At 42.6% G+C, this 16234-nt stretch overlaps 1 protein-coding gene across 1 annotated transcript in view; it reads right to left on the bottom strand.

Moving 5' to 3' along the window:
* The window catches only part of XDH (xanthine dehydrogenase), a 74630-nt gene that overhangs the window by 31845 nt on the left and 26551 nt on the right, over nucleotides 1-16234 (bottom strand). The window contains exons 13-19 of the mRNA XM_034764730.1: nucleotides 15282-15375; nucleotides 13051-13160; nucleotides 7028-7212; nucleotides 5872-6046; nucleotides 4614-4703; nucleotides 3671-3840; nucleotides 105-228 (exon numbers count right to left, since the gene is read on the bottom strand). Coding sequence (XP_034620621.1) covers nucleotides 105-228; nucleotides 3671-3840; nucleotides 4614-4703; nucleotides 5872-6046; nucleotides 7028-7212; nucleotides 13051-13160; nucleotides 15282-15375 — 948 coding nt within the window. The remainder of the gene's footprint in view (nucleotides 1-104; nucleotides 229-3670; nucleotides 3841-4613; nucleotides 4704-5871; nucleotides 6047-7027; nucleotides 7213-13050; nucleotides 13161-15281; nucleotides 15376-16234) is intronic.

Below are 16234 nucleotides of genomic sequence, written 5' to 3'. Positions count from 1 at the left end.
AAGCTTATGCTCCAACACATCTGTTAGTCTTAAAGGTGCCACAGGACTCTCTGTTGCTTTTTACAGATCCAGACTAACACAGCTACCCCTCTGATACTACATACCGTGTTATCAGCAAAAACAGGTTCATCTTTAGCAATCCCAGTGACATTACTCCCAGGAATATCCTTAGCAGAGACGAAACACACAAACCCGGGGACACTCTGGGCTTCAGTTGTATCTATAGAACTAAAGAAGCGAGGAACATAAACAGCAGAGAATTACTATTTTTCTTGTACATGGCACTATAAATTTGCATGGCATATTAAAGATTCTACAGGGCCTGATTTTCTGCCCTGACTCTCTTGCCCTCTGTCCAGTCATTCACAGGTGTGCAGGGCAGGTGTAGATTGATGCCAGATCAGAATGGTAACACTTTGTACTCTTTTAGCACACGTGTAAATGGCTACCCGAGGGGCAGGGCAATGAAGAATCATGCCAATAGAATCCAGGAGTCGGGATGGTCAAACACTCTGGAAGGATGACTGTCTGGTTGTTGTCAACATTAAGAAATTAGTAGTCCATAAAGGAATATATTTAGATCCTTCTACAATATGCTACTCTGAGAGATAAGCATCTGACTCACATGAATTGTTAACCAATAAGAGAATGCATAAACAAAATATCTTAGTTAGTTAGATAAATAGATATACACAGAGAGAGCTCCTTGTATTGGGTTGGTTGGGGCCATTTTTCGGCTCGCTTGTAAACCATTTACACTTGCCTGTAAGTGTGATTACAATTTAAAATCGTGTAAACAGACAGTCTGATAAAATGGTTGTTTCAGTGACCACTGACAATGACATTTAGCTAAAACTTTTTTCTGTAGAATTCTGTTTTCAGCTACAGATAGTCAAAGGTGCTTCAGTCATCAATGAACTCTTAGTACACCCACATTTTCCAGACAAATGCATGCTAAGGAGGATGGAAATATCTATTATTATGGTTAATACAGGAAATAACCATTAAATACTCATGAAGTGGTTTTAATATATTGATTTCAAAGTGCTTTCTAAAAGGTATGTACGCACTATTATCTCTGTTTACGGAGGGGAACTGAAGCACAGAGATGTGGAGTGACTTGCCTAAGTTTACACAAGGAACAGAATCCAGGTTTCTTGACTTCCAGTCTGACTCCCAACCACTGAATTAATCTACTTTTCCAGACAATACTATAATATACAACTTTCAGATAAGACATAACACTGTTTTGGCCTTCTGATCATTGTGGTTCTTAAAAATCTCATGGATCTTTTTGCAAGAGATAGTTTGTGGTTTGATGTGATGGCCTACTAGCCAGTTATATTCTGCCTACCTAAATTCCCCTCCCAGCTGCTATGTCACACTTCAGGTATGACTAATAGTGCCAGGACTGATCTCTGTATATAGTTTGTGAAACCTGGGATTCCTCTGGGACAAAAGGTGCAACATAAACATAATAAATAGGTCTATTTATCAACACTGAGATGCAACCCCCTCTGAGGAGAAACAGGGCCGGTGGTCTGGACGATGCTTGGGTCCTAAGCGTTCATTTATGATTGATGTGCATTTGACTGGATATGAAAGAAAAGGAAAATCCAAAGACAAAAGATTTCATTAAATGTCTTCATTGGTCACCAAATGAGGTATTTAGCCAAACATTTGTCTTCAGAAGCTGTATACAGATGTACCATTAAATGTTTGTAAGTGATGGATGGAACAATGACCAAAAAACCCATAGAACAGTTGATTTTTATATAAAGCGCTTCATAAAAACATATTACAAGAGACATTAGAGCTCGCTCTGCAGCATTTTGTGATGTCCACATGTAATTGGCTGGATTAACAATGGAACCATTTGACATAGAAAGGGCTGTGGTTTGTTTGCCCCGACTGAATGATGTATTGTCTTCAGCAAAATAGCTGCAGTATTATCACAATCTGTTGGTTTAGGTTTCTAAAACTCCCACACAAATTGTGCCCCAAAGTAGTAGTTTGTGAAAAGCCAATAGCTCATCAGGATGCATAAAAAGAACATCTTACATTGTAAACTGGGGAGTCTGAACGATCACACATGAACTCTCACACAATCAGGAGCTGAAGGTCATGCCATATTTCACTGACCAGTTCATTTTCCTCTATTCAAATATGACCCACAAATGATCTCCAAGCCAGTAATATACAGGCACGCGCGCACACACACACACACTTTTGCTAAATGATTATTGCTGGAGACAGTGGGTGAAATCCTATCCCTGTTGAAGTAAATGGGAGTTCACCCAGTGAATCTATAGGCTGACATGCTTTCCTCCAGATCTGAGTAACTATTCTCCCAGCTCCTCTACAGCCTGGAATGACTTTACTGTTTGCAACACATACACAATACGCACAAGGAGAGTAGGCAAGGCACCCACCAGAAAATACTGTACACTTTAGGGAAGGATCCAGATTTATTCAAGGAGGATAAATAAAACGGTCTTCTCCTTCTCTAAAGGCCACATCTATGCTATAAGTACAACTGTATTTTGTAATCAGTTCACAACATTCTTTGCCCAAGTTACAACATCAGCGGTTGAGTTATCAACTTATTTCCCAACCAGTTGTTCAACCGAGTTTGTGCAGCCGTGATTACCACACTGCCTGACATGTATTAGTGCATTCTGGGGAAAATCTGGGGAACTATCCCATAGTGCCCGAGGAAGGAGCAGAATGCCTAAAGGAAACTCACACAGCAGCAAGTGGGGCAATGCACTCTGGGGTGTCCTGCCCCATAGAGAACTAGGAGAAAGAAGAACTAACCAACACAGAGAGTTAAGGGGTCCAGTCAACACTGCAAAATAAATGTTCTGACATCATGTGCCAGGCTAGGACATAGGCAGCTGATCATGTGTCAATTTTGCCATAGATACAACCCATGCATTAGCCATGCTGTGTCTGGACAAAACATGTCTAGAGCCAACTGTCTTTCTAATTAGTAAGGATGTATATAATTTGTATAGTGTATAAAGAGCTTTATTCCTATCATTAGAAACTCATTCATCCATTCAGTTATCATTCCACTGAGGCTTGAGCCTGTCCAGATCAGGTGTGCACGGTTATGTATTTAAGGTAAAAGAATGAAGAACAGGACAGGGGCACAAAGGAACACAATCCTGCATTACCAAATGAGTGCTGATGTGGAGCGATCAGTTGCTCCTGCCTAAAAGGTCAGCATGTAGCTAAGCAGGTCCCAACTGCGCATGGAGAATGGTATTTAAATCCACGTACCCTCAGACACACCCATTCAGTGCCCGTCCCTCTCCCCATTTTTTACCCTGCATTCTTGAGTATAAAAAAGTGCAAGCGCAAAGGGCATGGGACTTCCCTCTGCTTAGTGCAGAGGACTTTGCCTAGAACTAAACTCACATCCATGCTGGAGGACAGCACTAATTTCACACTCTCTGCTGGACACCATGCGTGCATGAGCAGGAACGTGTTTTTTTTTTTAATATTTTCTTTAGGGTACAAACAGCTGCAACTTCCAATGCTTAACAGTTCATCTGCAGCTAACGATACTCAGTTAGCTAGAACTTCCTCAGAAAACATCCTCCAGCAGCCCAACAGGAATGCTGGATACACAATACAAACTCCAGTGCACAAAAAGGGCACTTACATAATTTTGGCATGGGCTTTTGTGCTGGTGACCAGTGTTAAGTAGCGTTCGTTTTCATAGCAAGGTATGTCATCACAATAGACAGCCTCTCCACATGCCTGTTTGACTGCTGAAAAGTGCACCACGGGCCGTCCCACCATATCTTCCACAGATTGTCCTGCAGGCACTTCCTATAACAAAACACACACTAGGTATCCTTGCTCCTACCATAGGATACCCAGATGTTGAGGCTGGGGGGTTGGGGGAAGGCATCTTCTATGACAGTGATGAGGGACGTAGGAAGTAGTTGGAGTGGGGAGGGGGAAAGTAAATATGGGTAAGTGAGTATGAGAGTGGAAGAGGACAATGTTGTGGCAGAGAAAGAGGTGGGGCAGGGAATACGGCTTAAAGACAACTCTAAGCTAAGGAGAAGAGAAGGGTCTGAAGTGTTCTTTGACATGACCCACCAGCTTGAAGGGAGGGCTAGCATGGGAGAGTGCAAATTTAAAAGCATCTTCCCCACTCTCTGCTGAGCAGAACTGGCCATGAGTGGAGGGTTAATGTTAGCAGGCATGGGATGTTTGTGGATATGAAGACAGAGGTAGAAGGGAGCCAGCCCAAGAGCTTTGGGAAGCAGAAGCACAGTTTTGAATTGAATTTGGAACTGGATGGGTAGCCAGTGAATTTGACAAGGATGGGAGGAGCAATGGAGCTGAATGGAAAGAGCTCTCTAGCTGCAGCCCACTGGGAGTCATACACTTAGACAATCAGGTTTCTGGGAAACTAAGGGAGAAAACATCATAGTACTCCAGTAAGGAAGTGCTTAAAGCCTCAATAAAGATCTCAACTGTGACAGAATCCAGGCAAGGACAAATGCTGGCCATGCTCAGGAGGTGAAATAAAATACAGTGAGTCTGGAATCACGGAGGAGGCAAGCCTGAGCCGTGCGCATATCGCTACTTACTTGGAAGAGTTGGACGTTGGCAACAGGATCTTTATGAAACACCTCAGTGGCACTCACGTATTTGGAGGGGACCAACTCATCAAAGTTATTCTGCAAAAGACATGTTAAAAAATGACCATCCCTTTTATCTGTTTTCTGTTTCACTTTTCTCATGTCTCCCAGGTAGACTCTGGCCTCTTCATCTTTTTCACCTAACTTTCACCCCAGACTGTGCAATTTCACATCTAACGTGGTTCAGTCTGCCGATGTAACCCATCAGTTCAGTAGTGTGATGTGTCCCCTTTACAGGATGGTCCACATATAGGAGTTAGACAACATCTACTTTAGCTTAGGTAGTAGAGGCTCATGCTCAAGGCCGGTACTACCATTTAGGCAAACTAAGCGGTTGCCTAGGGTGCCAAGATTTGGGGCCGCTCAAAAGCGGTGTCCCCAATTTTTTTTTACAGCCTTCCTACACCCCCTCCCTGAGCGCGCAGTCGCCGCTCCACTTCTCCCGCCTCCCAGGCTTGCAGTGCCAATCAGCTGTTTGGCGCCACAGGCCTGGGAGGAGAATTAGAGCGGGGGCGGCGTGCTCGGGGAGGAGGCGGAGCAGAGGTGAGCTGGGGTGGGGAGCTGCCGCACGGCTCCACAGGGGCGGGAGGGAGTTGCCACAGGGGGGTGCCTCAGGGCAGGGGGGGAGCTGCCGCGGGGGGGACACCTCAGGGCGGGGGGGGCGGGGAGCTGCCGCAGGGCAGGGGGGGGCGCAAGGTGTAAGTTTTGCCTAGGGCGCGAAACTTCCTTGCACCGGCCCTGCTCACGCTCTTAGCATAGAAGGTCCAGGGTTCAATCCCCAGTAGGCTCATCCATCTTTGTACAATGCAAGAGGCAATGTTGTCACAGGCCTCTATGGACAGCAACCGCCCTGACCACAGTGTGTGGAGAGAGCAGAAACCTAGGAGCCCGCTTGCCTGCCAGAGAGCACAGCCCACTGTAGGAGGAGTGAGGGTTGAGCTAGTGGATCTGCTATGCAGATGTTCTGATCTCTACCCTACACAGAAGAAGCAGCAGCGCAGGGCCACAGCAGCTATTACATCACAGAGCGGCTTGGCAGAATGGATTCCTTCTGCACCCCCTGCCCAGCACAGCGGCTGTGCATTGAGAACAGCACTTTTCACTATGTGCTGAGAATCTGCCCACTCTGTCTGGGTTCAGTTCCTGTGTGGAGTCTTTTATTTAACCCTCTCTATTCCAAGCCCAGCAAGGGGAGAGCGGCACTCACATTCCCGTTGGGTGGCTTGTTTAATTTCTGAAGCACTATCAGATAAAATTTAAAGAAGAAACTGAGCGTGAGCGTGCGTCGGAACTCCACCATCCCACCGGGAGCTGAAGGAGACAGGTTCATCTCCTCTGCCAACAGGCGGCAGGCTTCCTGCAGCAGATTTTCATTCCACTCTCTGCACAGGAACAAATAAATAAATAAATAATAATATGGAGCACTTCCCTAGCACTCTACATTGTCAAAACATTTGTCAGACGTTCACTAACTAATCCTTCCAACACCTCAGCATGACCTCCTCAAATGACAAATCTCTGTCTCATTTCTCATGCCTTACCCCTAGCAGAACTCCCACTGGTTTCATTAAAATTAAGAGATGCTGCAACTATGCAGTGCTCTGCAACTGCATAATTGAGACCATTTCTCCATAGTACCCACTCTGCTTCTGTTCTCTAAAACACTCCCCTGGTAGCCACCGTAGCAATGGCGTAATCAACAGCACTAACATTCCAACAGAATGTTTTTCCATCAGAAGATGCTGATTCGATGAAATTGAAAAGTTCCTCCCGGGGAATGTAACGATTTCATCAATGTTTAGGAATGATCAAAATGTTTCATTTCAACTTTGTTTTGATTATATAGGATATAAAAGTCCAAATGATAAATTGAAAAGGGAATTTTTGGAATATTTTGCTTCTCTAAAAATTCTGAAATTTCTGCTCTTCGTCGTGATTCAGGACTAAATAAAATGAGAAAATCTCGGAATTTCTCACAGGACAAGAATTCTATTTTTTGAGCAGCTCAATCAGTATATTCCAACAAACAGTGGCAGATCTAAAACATGGCTATGGCTTAATGAAATAGCATCAGTGACAGACTCCACAGTTCTTTGAGGGTGCTTTAATCCTTGCAGGGAGTACTGGAAATCACATGAGATCATGAAGAGGTCTGGGTAAGGTCAGACAAGCCCCCAGATCTATGCAGGGTTTTATCCAAACTTCTCACTCTTCTGTCCCTTGGTTTTCATTACCACTTACACATACCGTAAGTGAGGATTCAGAAAATTTGGTCTGCTACTATAAAAATAACCCTTTAAAATGAACACTGTTGAACTAAGAGGCCCTTCTGTGCTAAAAAGACCAGATTATGATTCTCCTACCTGCTGATAAGATCCTGGCAAGTTTTTTCTGCCAGTACGGTTGTGGGAGCCATTCCTCCATAGGCCAGCTTAATCTCCTGGACTCGGTTGCTACCTTCTTGAAACAGGACTCTCATTCCACAGGTCACTATAGCAATGTCATCCTCCCGACGGGAAGCCTGCTTAAAGGCTGAGAAATACTCATCCTAGAAGAAGGGAAAGAATTTGTTCTCAACCTGGGTCACAAGCAAAGGCAGCAGAATGTGGACAGCCTAGTAATCTATCCCTGTGACCAGGATACCCAAGAGAATTCCAGATGGAGAGCTGACTTTGCATTCTGAATGAGGAATCATGCTTCAGACAAGACCATTTTTCACATGATTCAAAGCTGGGTGTTAGGCCAGCTGAGAAAGGTCCAGTCCATCAGGTGCTGTTATAAAGTCACTCACTCTTCCTGGAAGGTTTGAAAACTGTTAGGGAATATTCTTTTGATACCTGTCCTCTCTCTTCTCTAGCCTTGGAAAAGAAATGAATGACTACGGATTTTCACACTACAGCTATATGAGTAACTGATTTTTTGGTTCACTGGCCAAACCAAAACATTATTTTTAAAAAATTGTTTTAATTTTTTGGCAAACCAATAAGTTGAAAAAATGTTGTGTGTTCAAACAAAATGTTTCATGCCAAACTAAACATTTCATTTTGTTTGTGAGGATTTTTACCTTTTAAAAACATGAAATAAAAGTAAAGTGGATTTCTAAATGAAAAGTCATTTCTATTCAAAACAATCAAACCATTTCAACAGCAAATGTCAAAATGAAATGCTTTGAGTTTTTTTGTGAAATTTTTAAATTATTTTTTGAGCAAAACAATTTGGCAAATTCAACATGAATTCATTAAATGTTTGGGTCACCACGTCTGCATTTTTTTGGAGAAAAAAAGCTTCAGAGGAAAAATTTCACTCAGCTCTATTTCCCTCTCTCAACAATTCCATCTTTTTCTCATGTTAATTAATACAGGCCTGATTTAAACAAAAATAGATCCAAATAACTTCAGATCTAGGGAGTCCTTGAAATTTTAACTCAAATACAGAACTAAATTTCACACCTGGCTCCCAGCTCTAAAATGGGTCAGACTAAGAGCATGAATCCAAACACCTCTTAACTTGTTTGTTCGGTTTGTTCTCCGGCGGGGTATTATCCAGTCTCCAGCAATGGGACTTCCACCATTCCTTTTACTTTTTAAAAAAATCTCAGGCAGTTCTCTTCAGCATATCCTAGTATCTGGCATGGACTCCCTGTATCGCTCCAACTTATTGGCTCTTTGCTTCATTCCAAAATATTCCTCTTCTTTTCTCTCTTGCTTCCATCTCTTACTTTCTGCCTTATAACTAACTGAAGTTTTTCACCATACAAGCCAAATTTTTAGCGAGTCTCCATTAAATTAATTAATTAATTAATTAACAAGAACTGCAGGTGGATCAAAGTGTGCACTCAAAAGCCAACATGAATGTGTGTAAAACAGGCAATTGCTGAATTGCTGAGCTAAACGCAGATTAAGTGAAATCAGCTGAACAGCTGGGGCCAGAATCTAAGGCTATGTCCACACTACCACTTATGTTGGCAAGCGTTATATTGCTCAGGGGTGTGAATATTACACACACACACACACACACACACACACACCTGAATGACATACATTACATCGGCATATGGGCTAGTGTGCACAGCACTATGTAGCGGGAGAGCTTCTACCGCTGCTTGTTGCGGGTAGATTAATTATGCCAACAGGAGAGCTCTCTCCAGTCGTCATTGAGCGGCTCCAGGGGAGATCTTACAGAGTCGCAGCTGCATCAGTACAGCTGCGCCACTGTAAGCTCTCTAGTGTAGACATACCTTAGTTAGTGTAAATCAGTATAGCTTCAGAGGCACAAGGGAACCCAATCCTGCTTGCCTGGGACTGCTGATGTGTGGCTACAACTTACCCCTGTCTAAAAGGTCAGCATGCAGCTAAACTTGTCCAAACTGCACACAGAGGATGGCATTTGACGGAATAAGGGAGTTGGTGGGCAAGGGGCTTGCGACCTTGTTCTGCCCAGTGCAGAGGACTTTGCCAAGCACTTGACTCACATCCATGCTGGAGCACAACAACCTTTTCTTTTTCAGAATATTTTCTTTAGGGCACAAATAGCTGCAACATACAAAGCGCACCAGTTCACCTGCAACTAATGATGCTCAATGTGTACAAATAATGCCAGCTTCAACTAGCTGATAGGAAGGGCCTTAGTTCATATTGGACCTAGTCTTTCCCTGCCATGCAGAATATGAGAAACTCCCACTGAAACTACTGGTATCCTGCGGTAAGCAAAGAATCAGTCTCTTTATATCGCTCTTTTCAGTAGTTTGCTGTAAAAAGTGTTCAGTGATGGCATGTATGCAAGACACTGAGCAGCAGAAAGTTCTGGTCAGTTAATTATCCCCCGGCAGCAGCAGCCTCTATTGTTTGTAATGAGTGCACTCTCTCAAGTGCCTGGTTTTGTGCATTGCGAACTCATTACTGGAAGTGCACAGCTGAAGCTTTCATTTCACATCCTCCATGCATCTTTCCACACATGGCCCTAATTAGTGGGCAGCCAGCGGATAATATGAGAGCAGCATGTATTGGTGCCCTCCTTGCCAGCGCATATCATTCTGCCACTTTGCTTGTTACACTTGTTAACTATCAAAGAAGAGGAAATGCAGCCTCTGCCCTCACTTTGCATTTCAATGAGCTTTCCAGTAATGAAATGACAGTGAGAGGTTGACACTCAGCAAATCTCCTGCAGACTCCATATCTGAGGCTATGTCTTCACTGCCCAAAAGGTGTGGTTTTTACGGTGAGATAACTAACACAAGCTAAACCAGGCACCTGCAGATTGCCCCACCATGTACCTATGCAAGGTCAACACTATGCTCCCCCTGCACGCTGCTGACCTTGGCTAGCTATACTATGGTAAAACTACCATGCCATGTCTCCACTAGGATTTTACAGTGGTTTAGCTAACTTGCATTAGTCATCTGTCAGTAAAAACATATCTTTTTGACTCCGAGCTGTGAAGACAAAGGGAGAAGGGGTTTTCCCAGTAGCAGCAGGAGTTACAGATGCAAATCAAATTACCCTTTTCTTTCCCCTCCCCGACATGTGTCAGATGACAGCATCCTCAGCTTATATCACATTAACAATGCCAACTCAATGGACAAAGTGTAATAGCAAATGTTCACATTTTCAGGAATATCACTGCCACGTGAGCTTCTTCCCCCAGCCCCCGTCAATCATCACAAAAGAGGGAGGCCAGTGGAGATGTCCAATAATAACGTTACAATCAGAGGACACTAATGTGAGAGATGAAGGAGGGGGTGGTTGTCACCCTTTGAATTTTCTCCTGCTGGGTAAACCCATTTACATCATGAAGCTGAGGATACAAGCAAAAATCCACCAATGATTCACAGCATTCACCAATACAAACTAGAGGGATCAGCATTCATCCATCTCCATGGGATAAAACAACAGTGTAACAAAACTACAGCAACACTGAACAACAGTGAAGATTGCTGAATACAGGGCTTGAAATCTCTATTTTGTTATACCAGCTTTACACAGGTGTGACACCAGTGAAATCAACAGAATTACACCAGTATAAAACTGGTGTAACACAATGGAAAATCAGACTCTTTATACTAGCACTGTGTTAAACCAGCCTTTCTTTAGCTTGGTTTACCAATTGCCAAAAATTGTGATCTCAGAACACCTTGACTGCCACTTAGAAGAGGGAAAATCCTCCTACCATATAGATTTGCTTATCTATTGAAGAACTTTAGTCTTGCTTTAGTCTCCATAAGCCAAAGATCAGTCAACAGCTCATGATATGCCAAGAGTTCAAAAGTAGCTTTGGTTTTTCAAGGTCAGCTGGTGACCATCTAGCAAGACCTACATGTCATGTCAATTAAGAACATACGAACATAAGAACAGCCATACTGGGTCAGACCAAAGGTCCATCTAGCCCAGTATCCCGTCTTCCGACAGTGGCCAATGCCAGGTGCACCAGAGGGAATGAACAGAACAGGTAATCATCAAGTGATCCATCCCCTGTCGCCCATTCCCAGCTTCTGGCAAACAGAGGCTAGGGACACCATCCCAGCCCATCCTGGCTAATAGCCATTGATGGACCTATCCTCCGTGAACTTACCTAGTTCTTTTTTGAACCCTGTTATAGTCTTGGCCTTCACAACATCCTCTGGCAAAGAGTTCCACAGACTGTGTGTTGTGTGAAGAAATACTTCCTTTTGTTTGTTTTAAACCTGATGTCTATTCATTTCATTTGGTGACCCCTAATTCTTGTGTTATGAGGAGTAAATAACACTTCCTTATTTACTTACCAGTCATGATGGTCTTAATGGATATGAAAAAATTTAGGTTCTGAGGAGGACAATAGTATGATTCATTACTGATAATGCTATATAGAGCCTTTTACCTCTGTGTGACTTGTTAAAATTCAGACCAGGCCAGTAATGAACAGATCTGATCATTGTTCAGTCTAAAGTGAGTTTCATGGCCTCAGTCCAGGTCCCAGCAGAATAAAGTCCACATTGCAAAAACCACCACCCTGACCAGCCCCTCTGTTTACAGTCTCAGCAAATAGGCCAAGGACTGTATGGACACAGAGATTGCACTACCTTCTTATCCCTAGAGACTAACTTTTCAGCGCATAGTCAAGAAACATAGATCCATAGATTCCACGGCTAGAAAGGACCACGGTGATCATCTAGTCTGACCTCCTGTATAGCATAGGCCATAGAACTTCCCCAAAACAATTCCTATAGCTTTTAGAAAAGCATCCAATCTTGATTTAAAAATTGTCAGTGATGGAGAACCCACCACAATCCTTGGTAAATTGTTCCAATGGTTAATTACATTAGAACTGCATGGGGAAGTTTGCAGTGCCACCAGCTTCACTGTGATCAATAGGGAACTTGAATCTGCAGGAATGTTAAACTAGTACCTTCTGACAGATCTAAACTCACATTGGGGGGGAAGCCCCAAAACACTCAGGTGAAATGCTCTGCTGATCTGATTATTTCCTGTACTAGTTAAAGGCCTGTATTTGGTAGATTCCTCTCTCTGTTTTCACTTATGTATAGCTGTGCATTTCTCCATAATGCCTGCTTCCCCATGTCAGCCCTACTCTTGTTATAGAGGAATGGCTCACAACTTCACTGGTCAACCGATCAATGCTCTGGTACTTTACCTCTTGAGTTGTCATCCTGCTCCTTATGGAGATGGAACTGAACCACAACACCCCATCACAGTGCAAGCAGAATTGTTTTTGACAATTAACTAGCAGTGAAGAGTCCAAAAAACAGTTGTACTGGGGAACTGGCTGAGGATAAGAAGTCCAGTTTTGGACTTTCTTGGGAAAATATCTTGTTAGACTAGCCAAAACACTGGGTAGAAAAGCCTTTCAGCTTCTCCCACTCATGTCTTTACCCACCTCCTAGAAAATCACCCAGAAGGAAGTAGAGATGTTCATAACACTTAACATTTATTTTTAAAAATTGTATTATCAGATAGCTTCAGAGAAAAATATTCTCAACTGTTACAGTTAAAAATATTCCATTAATTTCCATTGGCTTGTTTTTATCTTTTGTGGAACCATCCACATTTCTTGATAGCCTAAAGGTTAAGTACATGGAGAAGGTCTATATGTGTCTGGTGGACAGACACTAGAAGAGACTTAAATAATGTCTGGAGTCCCTCATCTGGTAGCATATTACGATAGCCAAAATGGACACAGAACACTTGTGATCCGGGGGGGGGCAGCCATTCTAAAAATGACCTTCTTTCTAGCTGACCCTGTAGGGGGCTAATTAAGCACATCTCTGCTGGAAGTCCGTCTTCAAGGAAAGGTTAGTTTAGATTAGAAGCAGTAGGCATGTTGGGTCCCCTATAGGGTAACACCAGATCAGCTTTACACAGCCATTAGACTATTGTTAATTCCAGCATCTCACCTTCCTAGAGTAAGGCATCTCAATGGAGAGCAGTATCTCCTTAGGCTTTAGTACTGTCTTTCTGTAACCAGTAAAGAACTTTTCATCCATTCTTATAGTCCTTTTGCCCTCTGTAGAACAAAGAGAGGAAAGAGAAACAAATGATTGGGCAAGTGTATCAGGCAATAGTCTCCCATCTCATCCAGGTAAAGAATTATTGTCAGGCATGTAGAGAGGACCTTGCAGTTACATAAACTAAATTTGATCTGATCTCCATTATTTTTCCTCTTAATTTCTAACTCTGTTTAGCCAAAACCTGAACTACTTCCTCAAGTTCAGCTCAGTCCTCACACAGGCACAACTCCCACTGACTTCCATGGGAGTTTTGCCTGCATAAAGACTGAGTTAAACAGGAAATAAAGATTTTGGGATGTGTCCCTTTGATCATAATTCATTCCAAACACCCAAGCGAACCAGTTTCCAACATCCCAATTAGGGATGTGTGAATAAATGATTTTTCAGTTTGCTGGCAATTCCAAAACATTGAAAAAAAAACATAATCTTCCAAAACACAATTTTTTTCAAAATCTTCAGCAAGACAAAAAGTAAATACTACTAATTAATTGTTTTGTTTCAATTTCAAGTATTTTTTGACTTTTAAATTTTAAAAAAATTAAAATGGAAGAAAATTTTGCCTTTTGATTTTTTTTTTTAAGAAGGGAGATTTTGGCTAAAACAATTTGACAAAACTGACAAAAATTCCTAATGTAGTTTGAAATATTGTTGTAGCCTTGTTGGTCCCAGAATATCAGACCTGAAGAAGAGCTCTGTGTACCTTGAAAGCTTGTCTCTTTCACCAACAGAAGTTGGTTCAATAAAAGATATTACCTTACCCACCTTGTCTCACAAGTTCTCAACACATTACAATGTAACTGAATCTTTATTCTTTTCCCCAAAACAGTTTTGGTTGAAAAATTTCACCCAGCACTTATCCCAATATGCCTTTTTCATCATTCACAAGAGAACATTACAAACCAGCACTTCTTCTTAATTCCCAAAAGGATCCTATTTAAGCCAACCCCTTCAATGTCTTCTAAATAGCAAATACCATATATGATCTTTAACATATTTAGTATGACAGTACGTGTCAACAGTGTAGCACTGTTGCAAAAAAATCAAACATCATTCTGGGATATATTAGCAAGAGTGTTGTAAACAAGACCTGAGAAGTAATTCTTACGTTCTACTCCGCACTGATTAGACCTCAACTGGAGTATTGTGTCCATTTCTGGGCACCACATTTCAGGAAAGATGTGGACAAATTGGAGAAAGTCCAGAGAAGAGCAACAAAAATGATTAAATGTCTAGAAAACATGACGTATGAGGGAAGATTGAAAAAATTGGGTTTGTTTAGTCTGGAGAAGACTGAGAGGAGACATGATAGTTTTCAAGTACATAAAAGGCTGTTACAAGGAGAAGAGAGAAAAATTGTTCTTGTTAACCTCTGAGGATAGGACAAGAAGCAATGGTCTTAAATCGCAGCAAGGGCAGATTAGGTTGGACATTAAGGAAAACTTCATGTCAGAGTGGTTAAGCACTGGAATAAATTGCCCAGGGAGGTTGTGGAATCTCCATCATTGGGGATTTTTAAGAGCAGGTTAGACAAACACCTATCAGGCATGGTCTAAATAATACTTAGTCCTGCCATGAGTCCAGGGGACTGGACTAGATGACCTCTTGAGGTCCCTTCCAATCCTATGGTTCTATGAAAAGTCAGGCAACAACCCTGATCTCAAAGACCCACAGGGATTATAGAGTCATAGAATCGCAGGATTGAAAAGGACCTCGAGAGGTCATCTAGTCCAGTCCCCTGTCCAGTACATGGAACTATGGTGACAGAAACACGGACTTCACTCCCACAGTCACCATAATCCCTTTACTTCTTCCTCAGGAATGGACCTTTTCAGTTAAGTTTCTGTGTGTAGCGGGGGAGAAGGAAGGGGTGTTAGTGGGATTCCTTTGAACATCTGCCATTACAAAGGCAAAAGGGATTCTTTATTGAGACTGTTGAACATAGATAGGCCTTGTGGTTCTCCCTGGCTCTTTAGCACCCAGAAAGACTAAAACAGAGTCCCTAATGTTACATGGAGGGTTTTTTCCCCTATGTTCTGGCCTGAACTAAGCAGTCATGGGAAAGGACTACTGATTACCCTACATCCCACACTGTCATTTAGAACTTTGAATAAACTTACCATTTGACACCAAAGTCAATTTGCTACCACAAGCCATAAAGACAGGGTTGAGATCGGAAATTGGACTAGCAGTCATTATATTTCCCCCAAGAGCCTGAAATAAAGTAAACCAAACACATGAATTAGAAGACAGCTGGGAAGGGTCGGCTAGTGCTACTTCACTAACTATCACTGATTCACATGTAACCCTAGAGTTTGTCTAGATTCAGGTTTGTTTTGCTACCGTGACAATTTTAGGGCCTTAATTCAGTTCCAATGATGAACACACAAAACCCACAGAGCCAGTATCAATCCTAAGGCATTTGACTGAAATGGTTTTCAAGGATGTTCCTTACCTGTACATAAAAAATGCCTCATGCTCTAATCATTCATGATAATGGTTCCAAAATTCAAATATTGGAGCCATGATGAAGGGCCTGATCCTGCAAGGTGCAGAGCACCTCCTGAGAAATGCTCAATGGCTCAGTTCCCATTGGCTGTGCTGGGAAGTGAGGGCACTTATAACCTTGCAGCATAAGGCCTTATGTCAAGTTTTTCAGCCTGCTTTAAAAGTGATTTTCTTATTCAACAGGTCTCTGAGCCTCAAAAAGCATAGCCCTAGATAACTTGCAAAGCACAGAGGAGATATCTAGTAGGATCATTAGATGCTCACATTCTTGGTTAGCCCTAAAAGCAGGACTTGAACTGGGCTTTGCAGAGGACAGGGAAGATTCACCCTCTAAGCATCAAGGCAGTATCAGCTTTCACACTCATCACTGAGCAGGATGACCATGTTAGAGTCGCACTGAGGTATGACAGGCCTTGCCAATCCACCTCTGCCCATCTCTCATCTTCCTTATAGAGTCAAAACACCGTGGGCATCGGTAGACTCAGACAAGGAAAAGCCACGTCAGGTCTGCTTTTCAGCACTCAAAGAGCACCTGGACCCAGGTACGGCCAGTGTCATTCAGGCA

The sequence above is a fragment of the Trachemys scripta genome, chromosome 3 (assembly GCF_013100865.1).
Source record: "Trachemys scripta elegans isolate TJP31775 chromosome 3, CAS_Tse_1.0, whole genome shotgun sequence".
Classification (NCBI taxonomy): domain Eukaryota; kingdom Metazoa; phylum Chordata; order Testudines; family Emydidae; genus Trachemys; species Trachemys scripta.
Note: the sequence above shows the minus strand (reverse complement) of the source record. Positions and strands in the feature narration are given on the sequence as shown.